This window comes from Ruditapes philippinarum, unplaced genomic scaffold (assembly GCF_026571515.1).
Source record: "Ruditapes philippinarum isolate M1 unplaced genomic scaffold, ASM2657151v2 ctg1773_1_1_1_1, whole genome shotgun sequence".
Lineage (NCBI taxonomy): Eukaryota > Metazoa > Mollusca > Bivalvia > Venerida > Veneridae > Ruditapes > Ruditapes philippinarum.
In genome coordinates, this window is record NW_026856077.1 from 123,013 (window position 1) to 142,965 (window position 19,953).

Consider the following 19,953-nt stretch of genomic DNA (forward strand, 5'->3'; position numbering starts at 1 on the left):
TTAAAGAAAAAATGATACTTTTCGAACCATTTTGAACCTTGTCCTCAATATACTTCTGTTGTTCTGTGTGGCCATCACATGATGTATTATTTATAATGATATTGAAAAAATATTTATATTTTTGTATGATGATTTCTAGGTATCACCGTATGATGATATCCAAGGTTAAACCACTCCATCAGAAGGTGGATGAAACCACAGCTGCAGTTGATGATGCGGAACATAAGATGTCGACGCTGGAGAACAAACGGAGGGCACTGGAGGTCCGGTTGTCTGGTCTAGCTAAAGGCTTCGAGGAAGCTACAATTGACAAGAATGAACAAGAGGAGAAGACAGTGAAAATGAAGAAAATGCTTGAGACTGCTGCACAACTGAGAAAGGTAAACTTGAGATAAAAATTCCCTACTGTGAGTTTACAATAGTGGCATGTTAAAAAGTAATCTAAAGTTATTATTTAGTTACTGATTTTATGGCCAATAGACAGAAAATTGCTTTACAGTACAATTCCTGCTGTAGTAATTTGCCTTTTGAAAAAGAATTATGTTGATGAATTTAAAAGGGAATATTTAATTCTATACATATTTGTTTAAGAAATGATTTTGTGAATGCTTTTGAAAAAAAAAAAAAAAATTATTACAAACAAGAATTGTTATGATATTGCTATGGACCTGAAGAATAGCATAACTTTTCCTTCTCAAGCTGTAAAAACCTACATTGTACCTCCTTCAGACAGGTTTTTTAGCTCGACTTTTCTATGAAAAGGGGAGCTATCCTACTCGCCCCGGCGTCGGCGTCGGCGTTGGCGTCACACCTTGGTTAAGTTTTTCGTACCACCCCACTTTATTTCAGAAGTATTACAAGTATGGCTTTGAAACTTACCATACTTGTTCACCATCATAACCTCCATCTACAGACAAGAGTACATAACTCTGTCAAGGTTTTTGACAGAATTATGGCCCTTTTTTAGCTCGACTTTTCTATGAAAAGGGGAGCTATCCTACTCGCCCCGGCGTCGGCGTCGGCGTTAGCGTTGGCGTCACACCTTGGTTAAGTTTTTCGTACCACCCCACTTTATTTCAGAAGTATTACAAGTATGGCTTTGAAACTTACCATACTTGTTCACCATCATAACCTCCATCTACAGACAGGAGTACATAACTCTGTCAAGGTTTTTGACAGAATTATGGCCCTTTTTTGACTTAGAAAGTGTATTGAGCTTGGTTAAGTTTTTTGTACCACCTCACTTTATTTCAAAACCATTGGAGGTATTGCTTTGAAACTGACCATACTTGTTTACTATCACGACCTTCATCAACAGACAAGAGGACATAACTCTGTCAAGGTTTTTGACAGAATTATGCCCCTTTTTGACTTAGAAAATACATTGAATATGGGTAAAATCCACTTATTGCCTTAACCCTTTGAGATATTGCTTTGAAACTTTTAATGCTATTTCACATCATTACCCCCATCTGTACGCAAGAGAAGGTAACTCTGTCAGGGATTTGTTTTAAAAATTAAGGCCTTTTATCGACTTAGAATCTTGGTTAACTTTTTTGTACCAGTCAACTTTTTGACTGAACTGGTTGAGATATTAAATTGAAAGTTGGAATACTTGTTTACCATCATGGTCCCAAAACATGGGCAGGAGAAGGTAATTCTGTTAAGGATTTTATTTGAATTATGGCCCTTTTTGACTTAGAAACTCAGTTAAAATTTTCATTCTTGTCCACTTGTTGACTTAACCATTTGAGATATTACTTTGGAAGTTGGAGTTCTTATGTGCCATCATGAGACCTATCTGTAAGCAAGAGAAGATAACTCTGTGAAAATGTTTCTTGATTTGTACTTAGAAATTCCTAGTTAAAGTCTTGTGTGCCCTTAACTGTCAAAGTTTTGTTTTATAGGCAAGCACTAAAAAGTCGAGCGCGCTGTCCTTCTGACAGCTCTTGTTGACTTAGAAAGTGTATTGAGCTTGGTTAAGTTTTTTGTACCACCTCACTTTATTTCAAAAACCATTGGAGGTATTGCTTTGAAACTGACCATACTTGTTTACCATCACGACCTTCATCAACAGACAAGAGGACATAACTCTGTCAAGGTTTTTGACAGAATTATGCCCCTTTTTGACTTAGAAAAATACATTGAATATGGGTAAAATCCACTTATTGCCTTAACCCTTTGAGATATTGCTTTGAAACTTTTAATGCTATTTCACATCATTACCCCATCTGTACGCAAGAGAAGGTAACTCTGTCAAGGATTTGTTTTAAAAAATTAAGGCCTTTTATCGACTTAGAATCTTGGTTAAGTTTTTTAGTACCAGTCCACTTTTTGACTGAACTGTTTGAGATATTAATTTGAAAGTTGGAATACTTGTTTACAATCATGATTCCCAAACATGTCCAGGAGAAGGTATTCTGTCAAAGATTTTATTTGAATTATGGCCCTTAACTGTCAATGTTTTGTATTATAGGCAAGCACTAAAAAACTTAAAAAATCTAAAAAAATTCATTCCTATCCACTTGTTCACTTTACCATAAATTATGTCATATAAACATTGCTGTAAGGGTATCACACAATTCAGTAAAATAATTCTTCACTAAATATCTTAATGCTCATGGCCATTGTTCACTTTAAAAATACAGAGATTCTTGTATTGCCTTTTACTGCAAAAACTTTTTTTATTGGCAAGCAATAAAAAAGTCGAGCGCGCTGTCTTACGGACAGCTCTTGTTTGTTTTAGATATCCCAATATATTATTAACAACTATAGTTAAGTTAAAAAACGTTTTTTCAAGGATTTTGTATTTCTATTATAGATATTGAAGGGAGAAAGACAGAGATGTCAGCAGATTTATGACTCACATGATCGACGATTGATCTCGATCTCCGGAGGTTGTGCTGTGGCTGCCGGATTTGCCACGTACCTAGGACCATACCATCATAACTTCCGCAGGGTTATGTTGACAGTACACTGGCCAAATTGTCTGAGGGAAAGGGGAATACCTCTGGTTATAGACTCAATTGATGGACTTAAAGGTACTGTATTCAGTATATTAATAACATTGAAACTTTGAATGCACCTTAAGAACTTTATCATCTTAACTAAAAATCATGTTATCAAATTTTGAAATGATTAATAATTTGAGATATATTTTATTGATTATAAGTGAAGTGACTTAGTAGTTTTTGGAGTCCCATTTTAAACTTGTGTCCCTTTAAATATTGCATTAAAGTTGGAACTACATGCCACAGCTTCCTTCATAGCCATTTAACAGTCCCTTTCCTTTAATTTTCTTTTACCCATTCATCATAAAACTTCTTGGGGATCATAAGTTAAAATAAGTTTACATTTTGCCCTGGAGAAAAAAAAATGTAAATAAGTTTTGGAAATGTATAATAAATCTTGCATCTTTTTCTGTATAGGCCGAGTGATAGATTGGTCAATAGATTTCTTAAAGACAGCATCTGGGGCAAGCCAGGTGTATGATGTGGACTACACATCGGCATTACTTGGTGAAGATCATAACTCAAAAACCAAAAAGGTAAGTCTTTTAGCATTATATTACGTTATACTTGTAGATATCTATATCAAAAAGAGAAGATACTTATCCCTAAAGAAAGCCCAACACAGCAAAATTGACAATGTTGCAGGCTCAGTTTGATTGAGCCAGTTCATGGATGGTACTGGAAAAAGTAAGTTACCGTAAGCGCCCCCTAGCTTAAGCTGATTTTAACTTGAGAGAACCTCATTGTAGGAGTGGTAATAGTTATTTCAATGAGAGATTTTCATTTCAGCTGTTTGAGTAGCAACAATGACATTATATTAGGAAAGGACCTTGCCTCCATATGAAAGAATCCTATTGATTATTAGCTCTCAAGTTAATTTTGGAATTTTTACAAGAATAGAAATTACCATGTGAAAATCCGTTGTGCCACTAGGATTGACAACTGAATAAGAACAATTTATTGAATAACAAGTCAAACTAACTGTAAAATATACATATTTTCATCAGGAGTTGACAGATATAGTAGAAGAAGAAGAACATGCAGTGGAGAAGGAAGGTGCTGGTGAGGAGAAACCTGAGGGTGAGGAGAAAACTGAGGGAGAGAGGAAAACTGGCAGTAGAGAAACTACTGAAAAAGAAGAAGACAGGGCCAAGGAAGATGAAAAAGGTAGGTGTTTACCCATATCCTGGTGAAATTTTTAGATGGGCTTGTCTGGTTACTATTTTTGGAACTAACGGTATACATTATCAGTTTTAGGATTATCACTTGAAGGAATATCACTTTTAGGATTGCCACATATGATTATCACATTTAGGATTATCACTTTTAGGATTTTTTCTTTTAGGATTATCACTTTTAGGATTTTTTCTTTTAGGATAATCACTTTTTGGGGATATTTTGATGACATTTTAATGCCTAGCTAGATTACACAGATGTGCATCCTGGTTGGTCTGGTCTGACTCAAAATTAATGGCGAAGGCAAATTAAACAGTATCTGTTATCTATGATAACTTTTAGTATAAGTTTGTTGTCAGTCTGTAACAATTTGTAATTTTGTAATATATGATTTCAGATCGTGATTCTCCAGTACTGGAAGAGAAGTATGAATCTCAGGAAGGTATTGAACCAGATGTGAGAGGAGATGGCAGTGAAATTGATGAGAACAGTCAGAGTCAATATACACAGGTAATCTAAATTTGTAAATTATTTTCAGTGAATACAGGTAATTTATATTGTTTGCTAAACAAATTTCAAAGCCAGTGTCTGACTATTATTCTTGGATTTTGTGTGAACATAGTTATTTGATAATTAAAGAATGGCAGTATGATATTAATATGCAATGCTGTGTTGTACGTTTTGTGATATTATTTTATATTTTTGTGATATTTTCAGAGTACAACACCAATGCTGTCATCTACACAGTACAACAAATACATGAAATCTCTCATTAAACTACTGGTCGGTGAAATCACACTTAACAACTGGCTTAAACAAGGTATGTACAGTTAGTCATGTGTGACAATTGTGACTATATTAGATAGTTTCACAGAAAAATGCGTACATAGGACTTATGTTTAAAGTTCAAATTTTCACTGACAGCATAGTCATGTGAGTAAATGCTGGTTTACAGATTTGAAATGGAGAGGTTTTTCGTAAGCATATATTTTTCAGTGACTTGAAATTGTAATTGAATTCATTAGCTTAAGTATTATATTTTTTAAGGAAGTAAGGTATTACAATATTGTTATGTTACTTCAGGTACATGTCTATTTGTATGATTATAATTGAAAGCTTGGCATGACCTAATGTTAAAAACATAAAGCATATGTAAGGGGTCTCTTAAATGAATGATGTTAAAAGTTTGGAGTCTTGCTCATTAAGTAAGAAATAAGGCAAATAGCTACATTGAAAACAATATCACTTTACATATTCAGATGATATATATATAATATTAATGAACATAGTTATGCTATTTGAAAATTGTTGATAATATTATATGTAAACAACTGTCTTGATTTGTGTTTGTTAGATTTTGGTCCGAGACAGATGGAGAACGCAGCTATATTGTGCTCGTCGTGGCAGAGACCACCAATGTTGATAGACCCAAACAATGACGGTGCTGTGTGGCTTGGTAGACTTAACTCTCTCATGAACAACAGAAAACTTGTCTCACTAGACATGGAAACTAGGTATGTTATATAGTGATGATTGTGTATAGGGCTAGATTATATTACAGGTATGGTGACCCCCCACTTGAGTAATATCCTTTAGATAAGTTATAATATTTTCTTGTACCCATAAATACATCCTGTACAGATATTGTTATTGTCCGTTTACTGAAATTACTAAGAATAGGCTAGTTTTTCAACTTTTGTTTTTCGTCCAAGTAACATTGAGTTAAATTTTTCAAGCAACTTCATTTCTCATTTTACTATGAAATATATCCAGTTTAAACTTAACATTAAAAAGGTCATTTGCATTTTGGGTTATCATTGAAGGTTAATGATTAAAGCTTACTATTCTTGGTTTGAAAACTTAATTAGGCATACTGGTATTCTCTTGAAATTTATACATATTTTTTGGTCATATAACAACAACCATAACTTAGCATGGATTTTAGGGATTTACTCAAGAATTAAAAGTCAAGTACTCTGTTCATTGAAAGCTCTTTGTTCTGGCACATTTTTAAAGGCAAATGCCTTCTTTATTTACACATAGCATCTAAAATAATGTTTATTGCTGTCTTACTAAATTAATTTTGAAGTTGTAAATAATATAACATGTAGTTTTAAAGATACTTGACATTTTATATGGTTTGTTATAAACAGATGTCTGGTTATATAACCTGAGCTGCTGCTCAAGGGATATATTGCAAACAACAGTTTATACATAACTATATAACCTGTCAAACATCTTTGTAAGATTTACAAATTTATAATGCTGCATCATTGTTTCTTTTGATTAATGCAACAATTAAAAATTTTCGAAAACAGGAGATCTGATACAAAAAACCCAAGTAGTTCAAACTTGCAGACTCTTATTGAAACTGGTCATTAAGTTAATAACATTCACAGCACAGCTTCAATGAAAATTGACTTTACAAACATGCAGTATTATAGTTTTTGAAACGAACATCATTACATAGTTCTATGCAAAGTAGCTTAATTTTTCTATGTCGAATATTTTTACTTTAACATCTAACACTTTCTGAATTAAAATTATTACATGCATTGCATGTCCACCCATTAATATAATAAGGAGAGCATTGGGTTTGTAATCCAGGGGTTGCTGGTTCAATTGTCTGTTGACAGTTCATATCAGACATTGAGTCTAATGTTAATTTTTTCTTGCCAGTGATTCAGAAATAATGTGGGATAAGTTGTTTGTCACTTGGGGAGTAATTGGTAAATACTGGTAAGTTATCCAGGAAAGCTGGTTAGGTGAATTGACTGCCAAGATATGGCCAAAATTGTATTAAAACAGGCGTTACCAAATAAACAAACAACATATCAACATAAGGGAAAAATATATTAACATAAGAGAAAAATGACTATATATTTACTTTTGGGTTGGGCATACAAATTATACAAGATTATAAAAGTATACAAGATATGAAATAGTAGTATTTTTTCAATACTTTGATTAACAGTTGAAGCATGTTGAAAAATTTTAGGGTAGCAAAATGGGGTTGGGTGGGGATAGGGGTCTTCTCTTTTTAAAATTTCATTAATTTGCTTTTAATTTGAGTAGAAGCATACTTTTTTAATCAAATTAATAAAATTTATCCTGACATAAATTTATTAGTAAGAATTTAATTAATTCATCAAACATTGCATTATAATTAATAACACAATAATGTTCCTTTTGTTTATATAGTCATTATAGAGTCAAAGAAAACTTTATATATTATGATAATTAACAAAAATTTGGGTTGTGTGGTGAAATTATTTTTTTTAATAGCAAAGCAAAAAAGTGCCCTTTTGATTGAAGCCAGAAGAAAAAAACACAGATGAACAATTTACAACCTTAGAAATATTTCATATTTGCCATAGTAAAGTAAAGCATAACCATTTTATATATCAAACCACTGCCTTTTAGGAAAGAAGGTGTTTATATTTATCATATCCCTAGATTTGGCCAAATGATTAAAGAACTTATTTTTCTCCAAAAAACTTTTTTTTTTCTTCATAAATTTAAAGTTTTCTTTGACTGACTAAATTATATTCTAACATTATAATATAGACTACGCTAATATACATGTATATAATATATATTAATGTAGCTAATGCTTTTTTTCTTTGTGTTGTTTTGCTTCAATGTGGCTGCTGTGCTGTGGCTGTGTAAATTACTCAACAACAGATGGTAGGTCCAAATGTTTTTATACCCATATATTATCATCCCTTTTATGTTTCTTTTAGATCAATAATATGAGGGTTTTTTAGGTTAGGTGGGTGATTTTTGAAATACTTTTAAAGGGGGTTTTTTTAAATTTTTGGGACAATTTATAATTTTTTGGACATACACACCGTAAAATCTATTTTTGGAGGGGTGTTAGCTGATTAAATACTTTTTTAGTTTTATGAGTTTTCAGGAGTACAATAGTAATTTTATAGGGATTTTTTGGGACTCAAAAATAAAAGAGGTAAATTGAAAATTGAATCATAATTTTTATATGGTACACATGGTACAATGCTAAAATTTCTTTTGTTACTTTTTATGGGTATAAATTAATGATAAAAAAATTTTTAAAATTAGCAATTTTAGTTTTAATTAATGGATTTTTGGAAAAATTTACATTTATATCATCTTAATAATAGGTGAAATGAAATTTTTATTTATTATGAAAGGGGGTTTAAAAACATTAATAACTAATTGTTTATTTCTTTGTTTTATGTTTACCTAAATTATTCCCTTACGGGCAAAGGGTTAAATTTTGTACCAAAACAATTTTATCATGCTGATCTTTCTAACATTTAATCATACTTCTCAAACTGATTTTTTAAATTTATTCATAGAAATTTTTTTTTTAACATTTTTTGGAAATTTTTAATATAAAATTCAAAATTTTTTAAGCATTGAGAGAAAAAAAAAACTTTTAATGCTAAACACTTTTTATTGTTTTTCAAAGTTTTTAAAAGGCATAAAAAATAACTTTTTTATTTTTAAACATAAATTTAAAAACCAAATTAATTTGCAATTTTTTAAAAACCCAGAAAAAAAACTTTGTACAGAAATTGTTAAGGTTTTTAAAAATTTTTAAATTAAAAATTTTTATTTTTAAAAATTTCTTTTTCTTACAAAAAAATAATGGTTTTTTAATTTTTTAATAAAAAAAAAAAAAAAACAAAGAAAAAGTTTTTTTTTTAAAAGTTTAAAAAAAAGTTTTTTAAAAGGTAAAAAATTTTGATTTTTACAGGTCAGATCCACATGTAATATTGACGCTAGAGAAAGCAATCATGCGAGGAAAGCCAGTGTTATTGAGAAATTGTCAGGAACATATCGATAATATCATTACTCCACTGATGCATCATAGAAACACAGCCATGGAAGATGATAAAAATGAAGGTATGGTATAGTCTTTTACTTTAATAGTGTTTGGCATGTGTTATTTACATTTTGTGTAGAATTTAATTTGTAACATTTTGTTTGTAAAAGTTTTCAGAAGTTTTTCATATATATTTTCTGTAAAAGTACAGGAGAGATTTTGACAGTTTTAAGAACATTTTATTCAGAAAGGAGAATTATTTTAAAAAGTGTTAGAAAAAAATATTTCTGCTGAAAAGACCCATATAAAAACACACACCAGTTTTCAGTCTTTTTCCTTTACCCTTGAATTTTTTTTTCAAAAGTAATGTTTATCGCAATATCTTAAGCAAATATGAAAATAATTATATCTTTGACTCATTTATGAGTTTCTAACTTTTTAAAAAACAAATTTGTAAAGCTCTTTCTTCAGTTTATATACTCTTACAATAATAATTTTACGCATCTTATTCACATACCTGGCACTATTACAATTTGTTTATTTTATTTTCCAGAACCAAGAATGATCAAGTTCTGTGGCAGACGTATTCTGTGCCATGAAGACTTCAGATTCTACCTGTCCACCCCACTTCCAAAACCCAAGTTCAATCCTGAAATAGCCTCGACCACAACCATCATAAACTTCGGTGTGTCTCACGACACTCTCACGAGGACTTCCTACGACTTGCAAAAAACAAGGGCCCCACCCTACAAGGAACGTATCCCGCATGAAAAATTAGGTTCAGAAAAAAGACTTACATCACCCGTCTTTTCGGAGAGATAAAGTGTTAACAAACCAGGAAGCCATAATGGGCAGTGCTAAAGCTGTCAAGTTTATTACTGACTTCACAAATGCCAAATTGAGGTAAATATGTTGATTTCTCACATCATTTACAAATTTTTTTTCCTTGTAAATGTACAAAATTTTTTAAATGTATACGTGTATATAAAGTAAATCTGCAGAGAAACCTTTTTGAGACAAGATTTGTTATGTTAAGTTGCCCAGAAAATTTTGGTTTTAATTGGGAAAAAAAATTTTTTTTGTTATTTTTGAAGAGGGCCCAAAAAGTTTTGTATTTTTATTTTTTTCCCCAAAGTTAAATTTAAATGAAATTTTTTCTTTGGGAAAAAAAATTTTATAGTTATCAATTTTTAATTTAAAAACCTTTTTCTTTAATTTTTTTATTTTAAACCCTTTTTCTATTTTACAGAAATTTAAAATTTAAACAGCCCCCTTTTATTTTCCTAAATTTATACTAAAAAAAAATGTTAAAAGTTTTTTTTAATAATTTTCTTTCATAAAACTTTCATAAAAAGGAAACCCTTTTTATTCTTGAAATACAATATTTATAATTTTTTAAACTTTTTTTCATTTTTAAAAATTTTTTTCAATTTTCAGCTGTCCCAAAAAATTACAAGAGACATTCACGCTGATGGAAGATCTTGATGTACTGAAAGATGAGTTATACCCCTTGGCACGACGGGCAGCCATGTTGTATGCCATCTCGAGAAGTTTACAGAGTATTCATAACGAGTACCAGTTCTCACTGGAATATTTTATACAACTGTTTGACGAGGCTGTAGGCGGAGAATTACCAGATGAATTTATACAAGGAATTAACCAAGAAGAGGTAGTGTACCTTATACAGTGAAAAGTTGGAGCCTTTAATTCAGTCTTTTTTATATTGTTTGAGTGTATGAAGTTTTGTTGCACCTGTTTATAAGATCTACCATATGAATGGATACCAATCATGGCTGAGTTGTTGCCCCTTAAACTGCTGCCAGTATAGAACCAGTCCAGCCTGTACGATTCCATGCAGTAAGACCAGGCCATATACCAGGTCATCTTGATATCTTAAATTAATAATGTACAGCTGTGCAAGTTTATAGAATTAAAACAAATTCAGCAAATTAAAGGGTTAAGTAAATAACTGGGAATAATTTGGTTTTCACCTTGCGGGGAACTACAAATTTTTTCAAATGAGGAATGAACTATATCCAGCCAATTTATTGTTGGTGGATGGTTCTACTTCCCCCACTTGTTAAACTGGAAATTCATCAACTGACCTTCAAAGTGTCAGTTTGACATAAAACGCAACCATTACCACGATAAAAGATTGATTATTACATACATGTACACTGTTTCTTTTTAGCCTCAGACTGTTGATACCAAATTGAAAATTGGAATGATAATAAATAATTGAAAAAGTTAATATAAGTCACAGTTTATATGATCAATTTCAGGGTTATGAAGATGATGATGACAGTTCTAGTCGTGATGGAGATCGTAAGACACGTGTTGGTAGTTCCTCATCACATGGTTCCCAAGGTGATACAGCAGAGAAGGGAACCGATAAGCAGACGACAGCCACAAAACAAGATGCTGGTCAGAACGAGGCTGACTTTGATGAGAAGAGTAAACAAGAACCAACAGACGGTATGTGTTTTGATCCACTATATAAAGGCAAAAAGTTGGTATCATAGTAGTTGCTGAATATGTCATGTCATTTGTTTGTATATGTTTTATGTATAATTATCAAAAGCTGTTTGCTTAGAAAATGTTTATCAAACTGAGTTCAAATGCCTTGTAATATAATCACCAATTTTGGTAGGCCTTAGTGACTAGTTACAAAGCATTTGAATGATCAACCGTGAATTATTATGCTTCAACACATTTCCATTTTAACAAGCTTATACAAAAAGAATTCAAAAAAGAATGTTAAACTATCCTGAAAGGAGAAGTTATTTTCCTGATGTAATTTGGTTCATTGATGTCAAATCTGACATCATAAAGACTTGCAAGCATTCCTTTTTGTATGCCTTGCATATAAAACACTGAGCTGTCCTGTTTAATTGGGAAATTATGCAAAGTGTGTTTGAATATACATTGTATGTTTTTTTCACAACAACTACATATTACTAAACATATTGGTGTGCATACATGTACAATGATTTCTTATTCATAAAATAATTATCATTGCATAATTTATAATTCGTAACTACAGAATCTGCCAGTACAAGTGCTGCACAGCGTCTAGTTGCTGGTACTCAGTCTGAAGAGTTACCTGCCCTTGAGTTACCACAGACAGCCACACTGCCATCAGAGGGCGTTGAGTACTCAAGTTTCTCAGCCAATCAGATCAAGCAGCTCATGGATAAATTAACTGGACTGGTTTACAGAAGAATCAGAGAGTAAGTACTCAGTGTATTTTCCTGTCTTTTCACACAGGATAACAAGAGAAATGAGTTATATTTTTACTGAAGTATTGTTTTTTTTTTTGGTTATACTTTAAGAAGTTTACATTGCCAGTTTTAGTTTAACAACATTTTTGTCAATTGTGATGTCTATATAGAAATCATATGATAAAAACAAATTGTTTTTGATATTGAAATCTAAAAGTTTTAACAATTGTACCAATCTGCTGTAAGAAATTTACTGTGACATGAAGAATTTCCTTCTAGGAAAATTAAGTGTTAATATTAAGATGTTGGTCTGATTATTTATGTAATAATGAAAAAATGACAACATTCATTCATTCATTATCATAATTTATTAATATAAATGTTTTGTAGGAGTTTATATGAGGAGGATTGTCTGTTGTTTGCTACGCTACTGTGTCTCAACATACAAGCAGAGGGTGGAGAAAACTTCACCAATGAGGAAATGTCACTTTTGCTGCAAGGTATATTATTGTTTCCATATCTTACAATATACAATACAATATAGTATATCACTGATATGCTGTTGTAAAACTGATGTTAATCTCATCAAGTGTGTTGTTTAATTTTGTTAAATTGTTTGTTTCTTGTGTTTTAACTCCATCTTTGTAGTATGTCCAGAATTTGGATGATCCGAAAGGCTTTTTACTATTAAAATTGGCACCAGACACTTTTTTTGTGTAAGGAATGATCCGGTTTTGAAGGGTTCGGATTAGCAAGGCTCCACTGTATTTCATTTAAATATTGACTGATCATTATGAAGTGAACATTCATGTATTCTCCCAAGTACTTGCTATTAGTTTCCACTAGTTACTGCCTATTTCTCTATGTAAATCATTTGAAACAGTTGTTTAAGAAAAGGCATTGGACACAAATGAGAGAAATTAATTCAAGAAAGATCTAACACTTATTTAATAAGGAGGGTGTAAATTTAAGTCTACAAAATTGTTTTATTTAATTCCAGGTAACCCTGGCCTTGGTATGCAGCTGACCCTGGCTGACTTTGACTGTAAAGACGAGGCTCCAAACTGGCTGCCTCAGGAGAAATGGGAGGATATACTTGCCCTCTCTGTGCTGCCAGGACCCCTGGACTCCCTGTGTGTGAACTTTGCTCAGAACACGGAAGCTTGGAAGGCCTGGTACAAGGGACATTATCCTGAACAAGAACCATTACCGTTGTCAGTGGTAGCAGCTGGAGCTTCTATGGGTGAGTCATCTTCCTATTTTTATCTTCTTCCCTGTTGATTGTTATAAAGCACTACTCATATTTGGATTTTGGAGTCTATCCATAATTAGTATTTCATTGATTTTTAGGTAAAATAATTGAATTCAGAAGTCAATTGTTTTGAACCTGATCAAACTCCATTGAAGATCTGGCTAGCTTTGTTCTAAGCATTAAATTGTGCCGTTTTTAGAGACATTTACAGTTAATATGCATGTATATCTACATATATTTTTTTTTGTTTGAGAACATAGTCATGCTTAAAATTTGCTTCATAGTAGCATCTGACTTGCATTTTTAGCACAAAGGAGAACGGTTATATTGCAAAAGTTTTGAAAAGTACCTTTGAATAAAATAACAATGCATATTAAGCATTCAGCATTGAAATAGGGGTCTTAACTGTGTTGAAACATAATCAATATGATGAGTTTGTTTTATCTTTTACAATTTTTTACAACTTTTTCATCATTTAACATAAAATAATCGATAATAATAACAATCGATAAATGACCATTCAACATTCAAGAGGATTGTATACAGTTTTATAATCTTGGATTCAGGATTACTACAGATTTCTCTCATTGACCACAACAGACATAGTAAAAAATTATAATGAAGCAAATTTCCTGACAAAATGTTATAGCTTTAATATGAATAATAATACTTATGTTTATATTGATATGTTATTATTTTAGAGACACGCCCTGGCTCTACAGAAAGTAATAAGAGTACCAAAGAGAACACATCTAAGTCACCAGATCTCGGACCGTTATCTGAGTTCCACCAACTTCTCTTATTGAGAATGCTGCGTCCTGACAGACTTCCTGTTGCTCTCGCAAAATATATAAACAAATACCTGACACTTAACCTACCTGGTATGTATAAAACAGTATTTTTCAGAATTTTAATATAGCAATTTCCCGCCTTTCTAATAGGTAATATTTTGACACAATAGTAACAACAACACAAATCAAAGTATCAAATCTTGAATGATCATCTTATTGCTCCAGATATGATTTGATGTTGATTTACATGCATAGGATATGTTTTAAATCATGTATATCTCACAGGTAGTGGTAACGAACAATGTTCTGTTCTGTTTGACACACAAATTATTTTGTTCCTAATTCCTTCAGAGACATACCCCTAGTGACTTCGGGTTGCCTTGAATGGTTTTGGCCACTGCTTATAAGAGGTACTAAATGGGTTCTTTCAATTGGAGTCTATGCATCTCTAAGCTCCAGCTGGTGATGATTATCTTATGATTGATTGCAGCACAAGATAAAAGATAAAATAATAATTGTAACACTGGTGATAATTTATTCTATTTTATGTTTACAGATCAGATAGAGTTTAATCTACAAGACACACTACGAGACTCACGCCGTCATCTTGGAGTTCTCTTACTGCTACCTGAAAGTTTGTCTTCTATAAAATCACAGCCTGTAACCAGGCTAAAGATGACTCATCCACCAGTAGATGTGCTCTTCAAACTTGCAAAGGTATTCTATTTAACCTTGGAATACTAGCAGAAAATTATGACTTCTTTATGTTTATTATAAAAGCCATGTGCTATATAGTTATCAAAAGGTTTCAGCTAAACATTTGTGTCTTCATTTTTAATATGACATGTTTTATAGGTGTAACACGACATGTCCGTTTCTGTTATAGTCCCTTACAGCTGTGGGTTCAAATCCAGTCGGGGGCCTTGGATTATTTCATGTGAGGAAGCTATTCAGTTAGCTCATGGAAGGTCGGTGGTTCTACTCAGGTGCCCGCTTGTGCCTGAAATAATGAACAAAGGAGCAACTGAGGTCTTCCCCAAATAATGAAGCAATAAAGTTGCCATATGATCTTTATAGTGTCAAACAAAAAAAAGATCTGTTATTGAAATAGTGAAATATGTTTTTGTTTAATAAAACTGTTTTTGCAATGTTTGTATTCTTGTATTAATTGGCTGAATGTTGTTTTTCTTCAAAACAACAAATTGAAAAAGCTGATTATAGTGTAAATATGATCTCTTTAACAGAAGTCTTTATTGCAATTAAATACAGTAATATTTTGACCAATTCTTCAATAGAGTGAGAACGTGAATGTAGAACATGTACGTATTGGTGAAGGTAGCGAGGTGCTAGTTGAGGAAGCTATAGACACTGCTGAGAAGAACGATGGCTGGGTCGTTATCGAGGATCTGCATTTAGCTCCTGAAAAATTCTGTAACCAGTTGAAAAAACATCTCATCCGTGTTAACAGGAGTAGAGAGAAACTGAGAGGTTTGTATTTTTACCATTTTATGATGATAAAGAGTTTGATTAAAGTTTAGATATTAAACAATACTTCAGATGTTTATGCACAGGAGTGTCTGCTTTTCATCATGAATTTGTTATGAACATGTTTAGTGTTTTCCCCTTTGTATTAATTTAAACGTTTCTTGTTTATTATAATGAAATTGTTTTCACCAAGAAGTATGAATTTGTTACAATCATGTATATTAGTGTTTCACCGTTTGCATTAATTTGAACATTTCTTGTGTATATGAAATTTTTTTCATGAAGACTACAGGTTGTGAACTTGTATCAACAGAAAATATACGCTTGACATTGAAAAATCTCTTGAATTTTCTCTTAACCGGCTGGAACTGAAAGTAATTAGCTTTTGCCACCTCCATGAAATCTGTCAAGTCTCTATTAATTTTGGTATTTTGCTATTGAAATCCCTTGAACTTTAAACGGACTGTTCCAAGTTCAAAGCAGGTCAAATCAAATATACAAAATGACAGCAGGTTAAGGGTTAATATTGTGTACTAGTTTACTAACTCTTCACAATTTTATGTAATTGAGATTATGTTTGAGCATTCTCACTTATTTTATAACACTTCAATGTCTATTTATAGCAAATAATCTAGAAGACCGCCAGAAGACGAGTAAATTCTGTGTTTGGATCACAAGTGAGCCGAGCGCCAGCATACCAAACTTCCTGATTCTCAATCTTCACAAGGTGGCCTGGAACCATATGACCATGGATATCCTTAATCCTGATGTGGCTGAGACAAATACTGAATCTGGTGGAGACGGTGGGGAAGCTCCACTTGCCATCAACTACAAGTCTCCACAAACATATCTACATACTGGTGGGTATCTTTAATTAATCTTCTTTCATTATTAGAATGCATTCAAGCTCTGGAATTGTTTATGTTTTACTTAATGATATTTTCAGTGTCTAAAATGATTTTGTTATTGACTGACAGTTTTAAAATGCAGGTTGAGAAGTTGGTACTTAGAAAAAGAAGATTATCTGTTTTTAAAGCAGAAGAAAAAAATTCATATTGTAAATACATGTATCCACATAAAAATATAACTGAAAAGTTGTTGAAAAGTCATCTCATGGACATAGGGACTATGTATCTGACAAATTAAAGAAAAATATTAGGAATAAAAGTAGATTAGATAGCAGATATTGATCTAATTTTGCAGATTCAGTTTAAACTAGAATTCAAATTGTTTCCATTTTAGCCATTGTGTCAACAATGAAACAGGTGCCAACAAAGGTTTGGGAGTTAGTCTTACAGGAGCCCCAGAATATCAGGAACATTGCCTTCTCTATAGCTGTTATACAGGCCATGCTTGTTGCTAGGCAACTGTTTGGTGCCCAGGGACTCAGTCAGTATTATCCATTCCGGGAAGTTCAGACAGGACAAGCTATGTTGCTGGTTCTCAGCAGAATGTTGAGACCAACTGATGAAGATGGAGGAGAACCAAACAAGGAGAAGTTAACTCAGCTTGTAACTCAGGTTTGTTTATTGTTTCTTAACACAGAAATATATTCAACATTATAGAAGTTGCTACGTCTTTGAAGGTTCTGCATTATTTTATGTAGGTACATGGACCTGCCATTAATGCAAATGAAAATGTATTGCAAACAAGCATTCAGCCAAACAAGTCATCTTAATTTGTATCATTTTGATGTACATGGATGTATTGACAGTTCCAGACTCGTTGTAAACTTTAATTGTTGTGTGACCTGCCACTGTGTCACCCAAAAACATACTAGTCCTTGTCAATACAATTTACTGATATTTTACATAAAGCATTTCACATTCAAATCTGTACTTAAAAATGAATTACTATACCATTTTAGCATATGAAGGTTATGAAGGTTAGGTGAAATGCCATTGCATTGAGATTATAGAGGTAAACCTGATAACAATAATGTGACAGAAATACTCTGAAACTTGTGTTAAGTCACTTAAAAATGAAAAATAAAAAAAGTCATTCAGCAACAGAAAACCTTAATTGTTTAAAAGGACACAACTGAGGTTTTTAACATGATGAGACAAAAATATTTTTTTGAGATTTAAATGTTCCATTTGATATAGTTCTAGAAAAGTAATTTTAATGCAAAATTTCAGATCAATCGCTCACTTTGTTTTTCCAGAATAATTATTCTAATTGTGAAAACTGACTGAACTTGAAAAGCATTGTAAAGCTTTTCACTCAAATCGGACTGTAAATGGCACAACAGTACAATTTCAATTTATTTCTGAGTATAATTCTTAATTATCTTTTGCATATCCCTTCTGATTCAAATGACCCTGTTGATCTTATGTAAGAAATTATAATTTTATGTTTTTCGGCTTAAGGATGTCAGTGGAGTTCCTATACACAAGAAATTTCTAGTGGAAATTTAGGCTATAGATTATTATCACAGTTCTATAAGAGAATGTTTTATTTGTATAGGTGGTATATGAGAATACAGCATATAGTGAGTTTGATCAGGAATACGTGAAGGCTCTAGTCAGAAATGTTCTACATAATGTATACACTGACTCTTCTGGAACACTCGTACTAGGTACAGTCGCAATCCCAACACCCCCAGCTAATGTTGGTAAGTTCCTTGTAGTCATTTTGTCTATTATCTAAGGAGTACTTGTGTCTAATAAGTTTATTAAAGTTTATATAGACATCAGGTTGAATATTTTTTTGGGACAGACCATATGGAACATGGAAAATGATGAATGCTGCTACAACACAGCTGCATCGTTATAAAGTCACCATATACAGATATAATCTAGTCATTAAATATAATGTAGTCACCATATAAACTTAAGTGTTGCTGTGACTCAAACACAGCTGAAAAGAAAAGCAAAATATAACCTTAAAACCATGTGAGCACTGAAAGAACTTTTTTCCACTAAAGTACAGTGTACATTAGCCCTTAGCCTGCCGGCAGTTGCTGATTCCACCCATGTAGCCAGTACAGACCGCACTGTTCGCTATTCAGTGATTACATATTATTAAATATTTCCTAAAAATGATAAATGGTTTTGCCCAGATTGAAAGATGGACAAGTTCATTTGTTGTGATAAGTTTAGCATGATAAGTGTGTTATAATTATGTTACAGAGCCGAGTGAATATGCCTGGTGGTATGAGAAGAATGTAGATGAAGAATTTACCATGTCTGCTTTACAACTTCACACCAGCGTGGAGAAAGAGGCCTGTGTTGCCAGGTGAGTTAGTAATCCAATCTTTGCTCCTGTTGATTTAAATAATTTATTTTTGATAAACTTGATTGTAAAAAGGTATCTTTTTATAGATTAATTCTTTTCAATGGGTCTTGTTAGTGTAAGATGAGAAAACATAGTAATTAACTGATATAAGGTAAACTCCTTAACTTGTTGCCTGCTGGCAACAAATAATTCCACCCATGCAATCAGTGCAGTCCGAGATCAGGCAGTTAATCCATGCCATCTGGTCATGGTCTGCACTGTTTGCTATTCAGTCAGTACATATTTTACAATTTTTTGTAGCAATGATAAATGGTTTAGCCCAGAATGTAAGATGGACAAGTCCATTCACGATAATAAGCATGTTTAGGTTAAATAATTACACAGAAATTTTCCACCAAAAATGTTGGTATTGATATATTTGTATGTCAGAACATGACAAAAAACCAGGAACAATTTATTTATGATACATGAGATTAGTAAGTATCCTTTTATACATTATGTGTTCATTTTGCCAATTTTCTTTCTCTCAGCTCAACAGAGTTTATTTCCAACATGGATCACATGTTCGAGACACAAAATATGGAAGCGGGAGATGTTTCCACAAGCAATTCAGGTGTTGTTAATCTCAAACGTCTCAGATCCTCCCTGGATATCTGCCTGGAAGATTTACCTCCCTTGTTGGAGCTTGGCCAGATACCTGATTCTGTACAGCAGGATTACAACTTCCCTTACCATTGTCCCAGTGTGATCTCCATAGCAACTGCTTCAAGCACAATGATGCCGGAAACCATCGGATATGTCCTATTACAGGTTTGTTCATTTGCTGGTTCCTGTTCTTTTAGGAATATTTATCTCCCTTGACTTCTAATATTTCTCCCAATGGATATTGATGGATATAATTAAAAATCTAATGTTTTATTTTTACTAAAAAAATAACAGTCAAAAGAAGTGAAAATTAATGAAAATTTGA

General features: G+C 32.3%; 1 protein-coding gene across 1 annotated transcript in view; it reads left to right on the forward strand.

The window, feature by feature from the left end:
* The window catches only part of LOC132745326 (uncharacterized), a gene marked incomplete at its 3' end in the record, with an annotated part of 94,589 nt that extends 74,774 nt beyond the window's left edge, over window positions 1-19,815 (forward strand). Inside the window, 23 exon segments of the mRNA XM_060734218.1 lie at window positions 140-380; window positions 2,822-3,041; window positions 3,429-3,547; window positions 4,019-4,178; window positions 4,585-4,697; window positions 4,905-5,007; window positions 5,542-5,701; window positions 8,929-9,077; window positions 9,551-9,755; window positions 9,757-9,900; window positions 10,435-10,666; window positions 11,280-11,472; window positions 12,041-12,227; window positions 12,609-12,718; window positions 13,219-13,461; window positions 14,172-14,351; window positions 14,818-14,978; window positions 15,557-15,749; window positions 16,370-16,606; window positions 16,989-17,266; window positions 18,213-18,360; window positions 18,878-18,983; window positions 19,514-19,815. Coding sequence (XP_060590201.1) covers window positions 140-380; window positions 2,822-3,041; window positions 3,429-3,547; window positions 4,019-4,178; window positions 4,585-4,697; window positions 4,905-5,007; window positions 5,542-5,701; window positions 8,929-9,077; window positions 9,551-9,755; window positions 9,757-9,900; window positions 10,435-10,666; window positions 11,280-11,472; window positions 12,041-12,227; window positions 12,609-12,718; window positions 13,219-13,461; window positions 14,172-14,351; window positions 14,818-14,978; window positions 15,557-15,749; window positions 16,370-16,606; window positions 16,989-17,266; window positions 18,213-18,360; window positions 18,878-18,983; window positions 19,514-19,815 — 4,184 coding nt within the window.
* Between the last annotated feature and the right edge of the window lie 138 nt (window positions 19,816-19,953).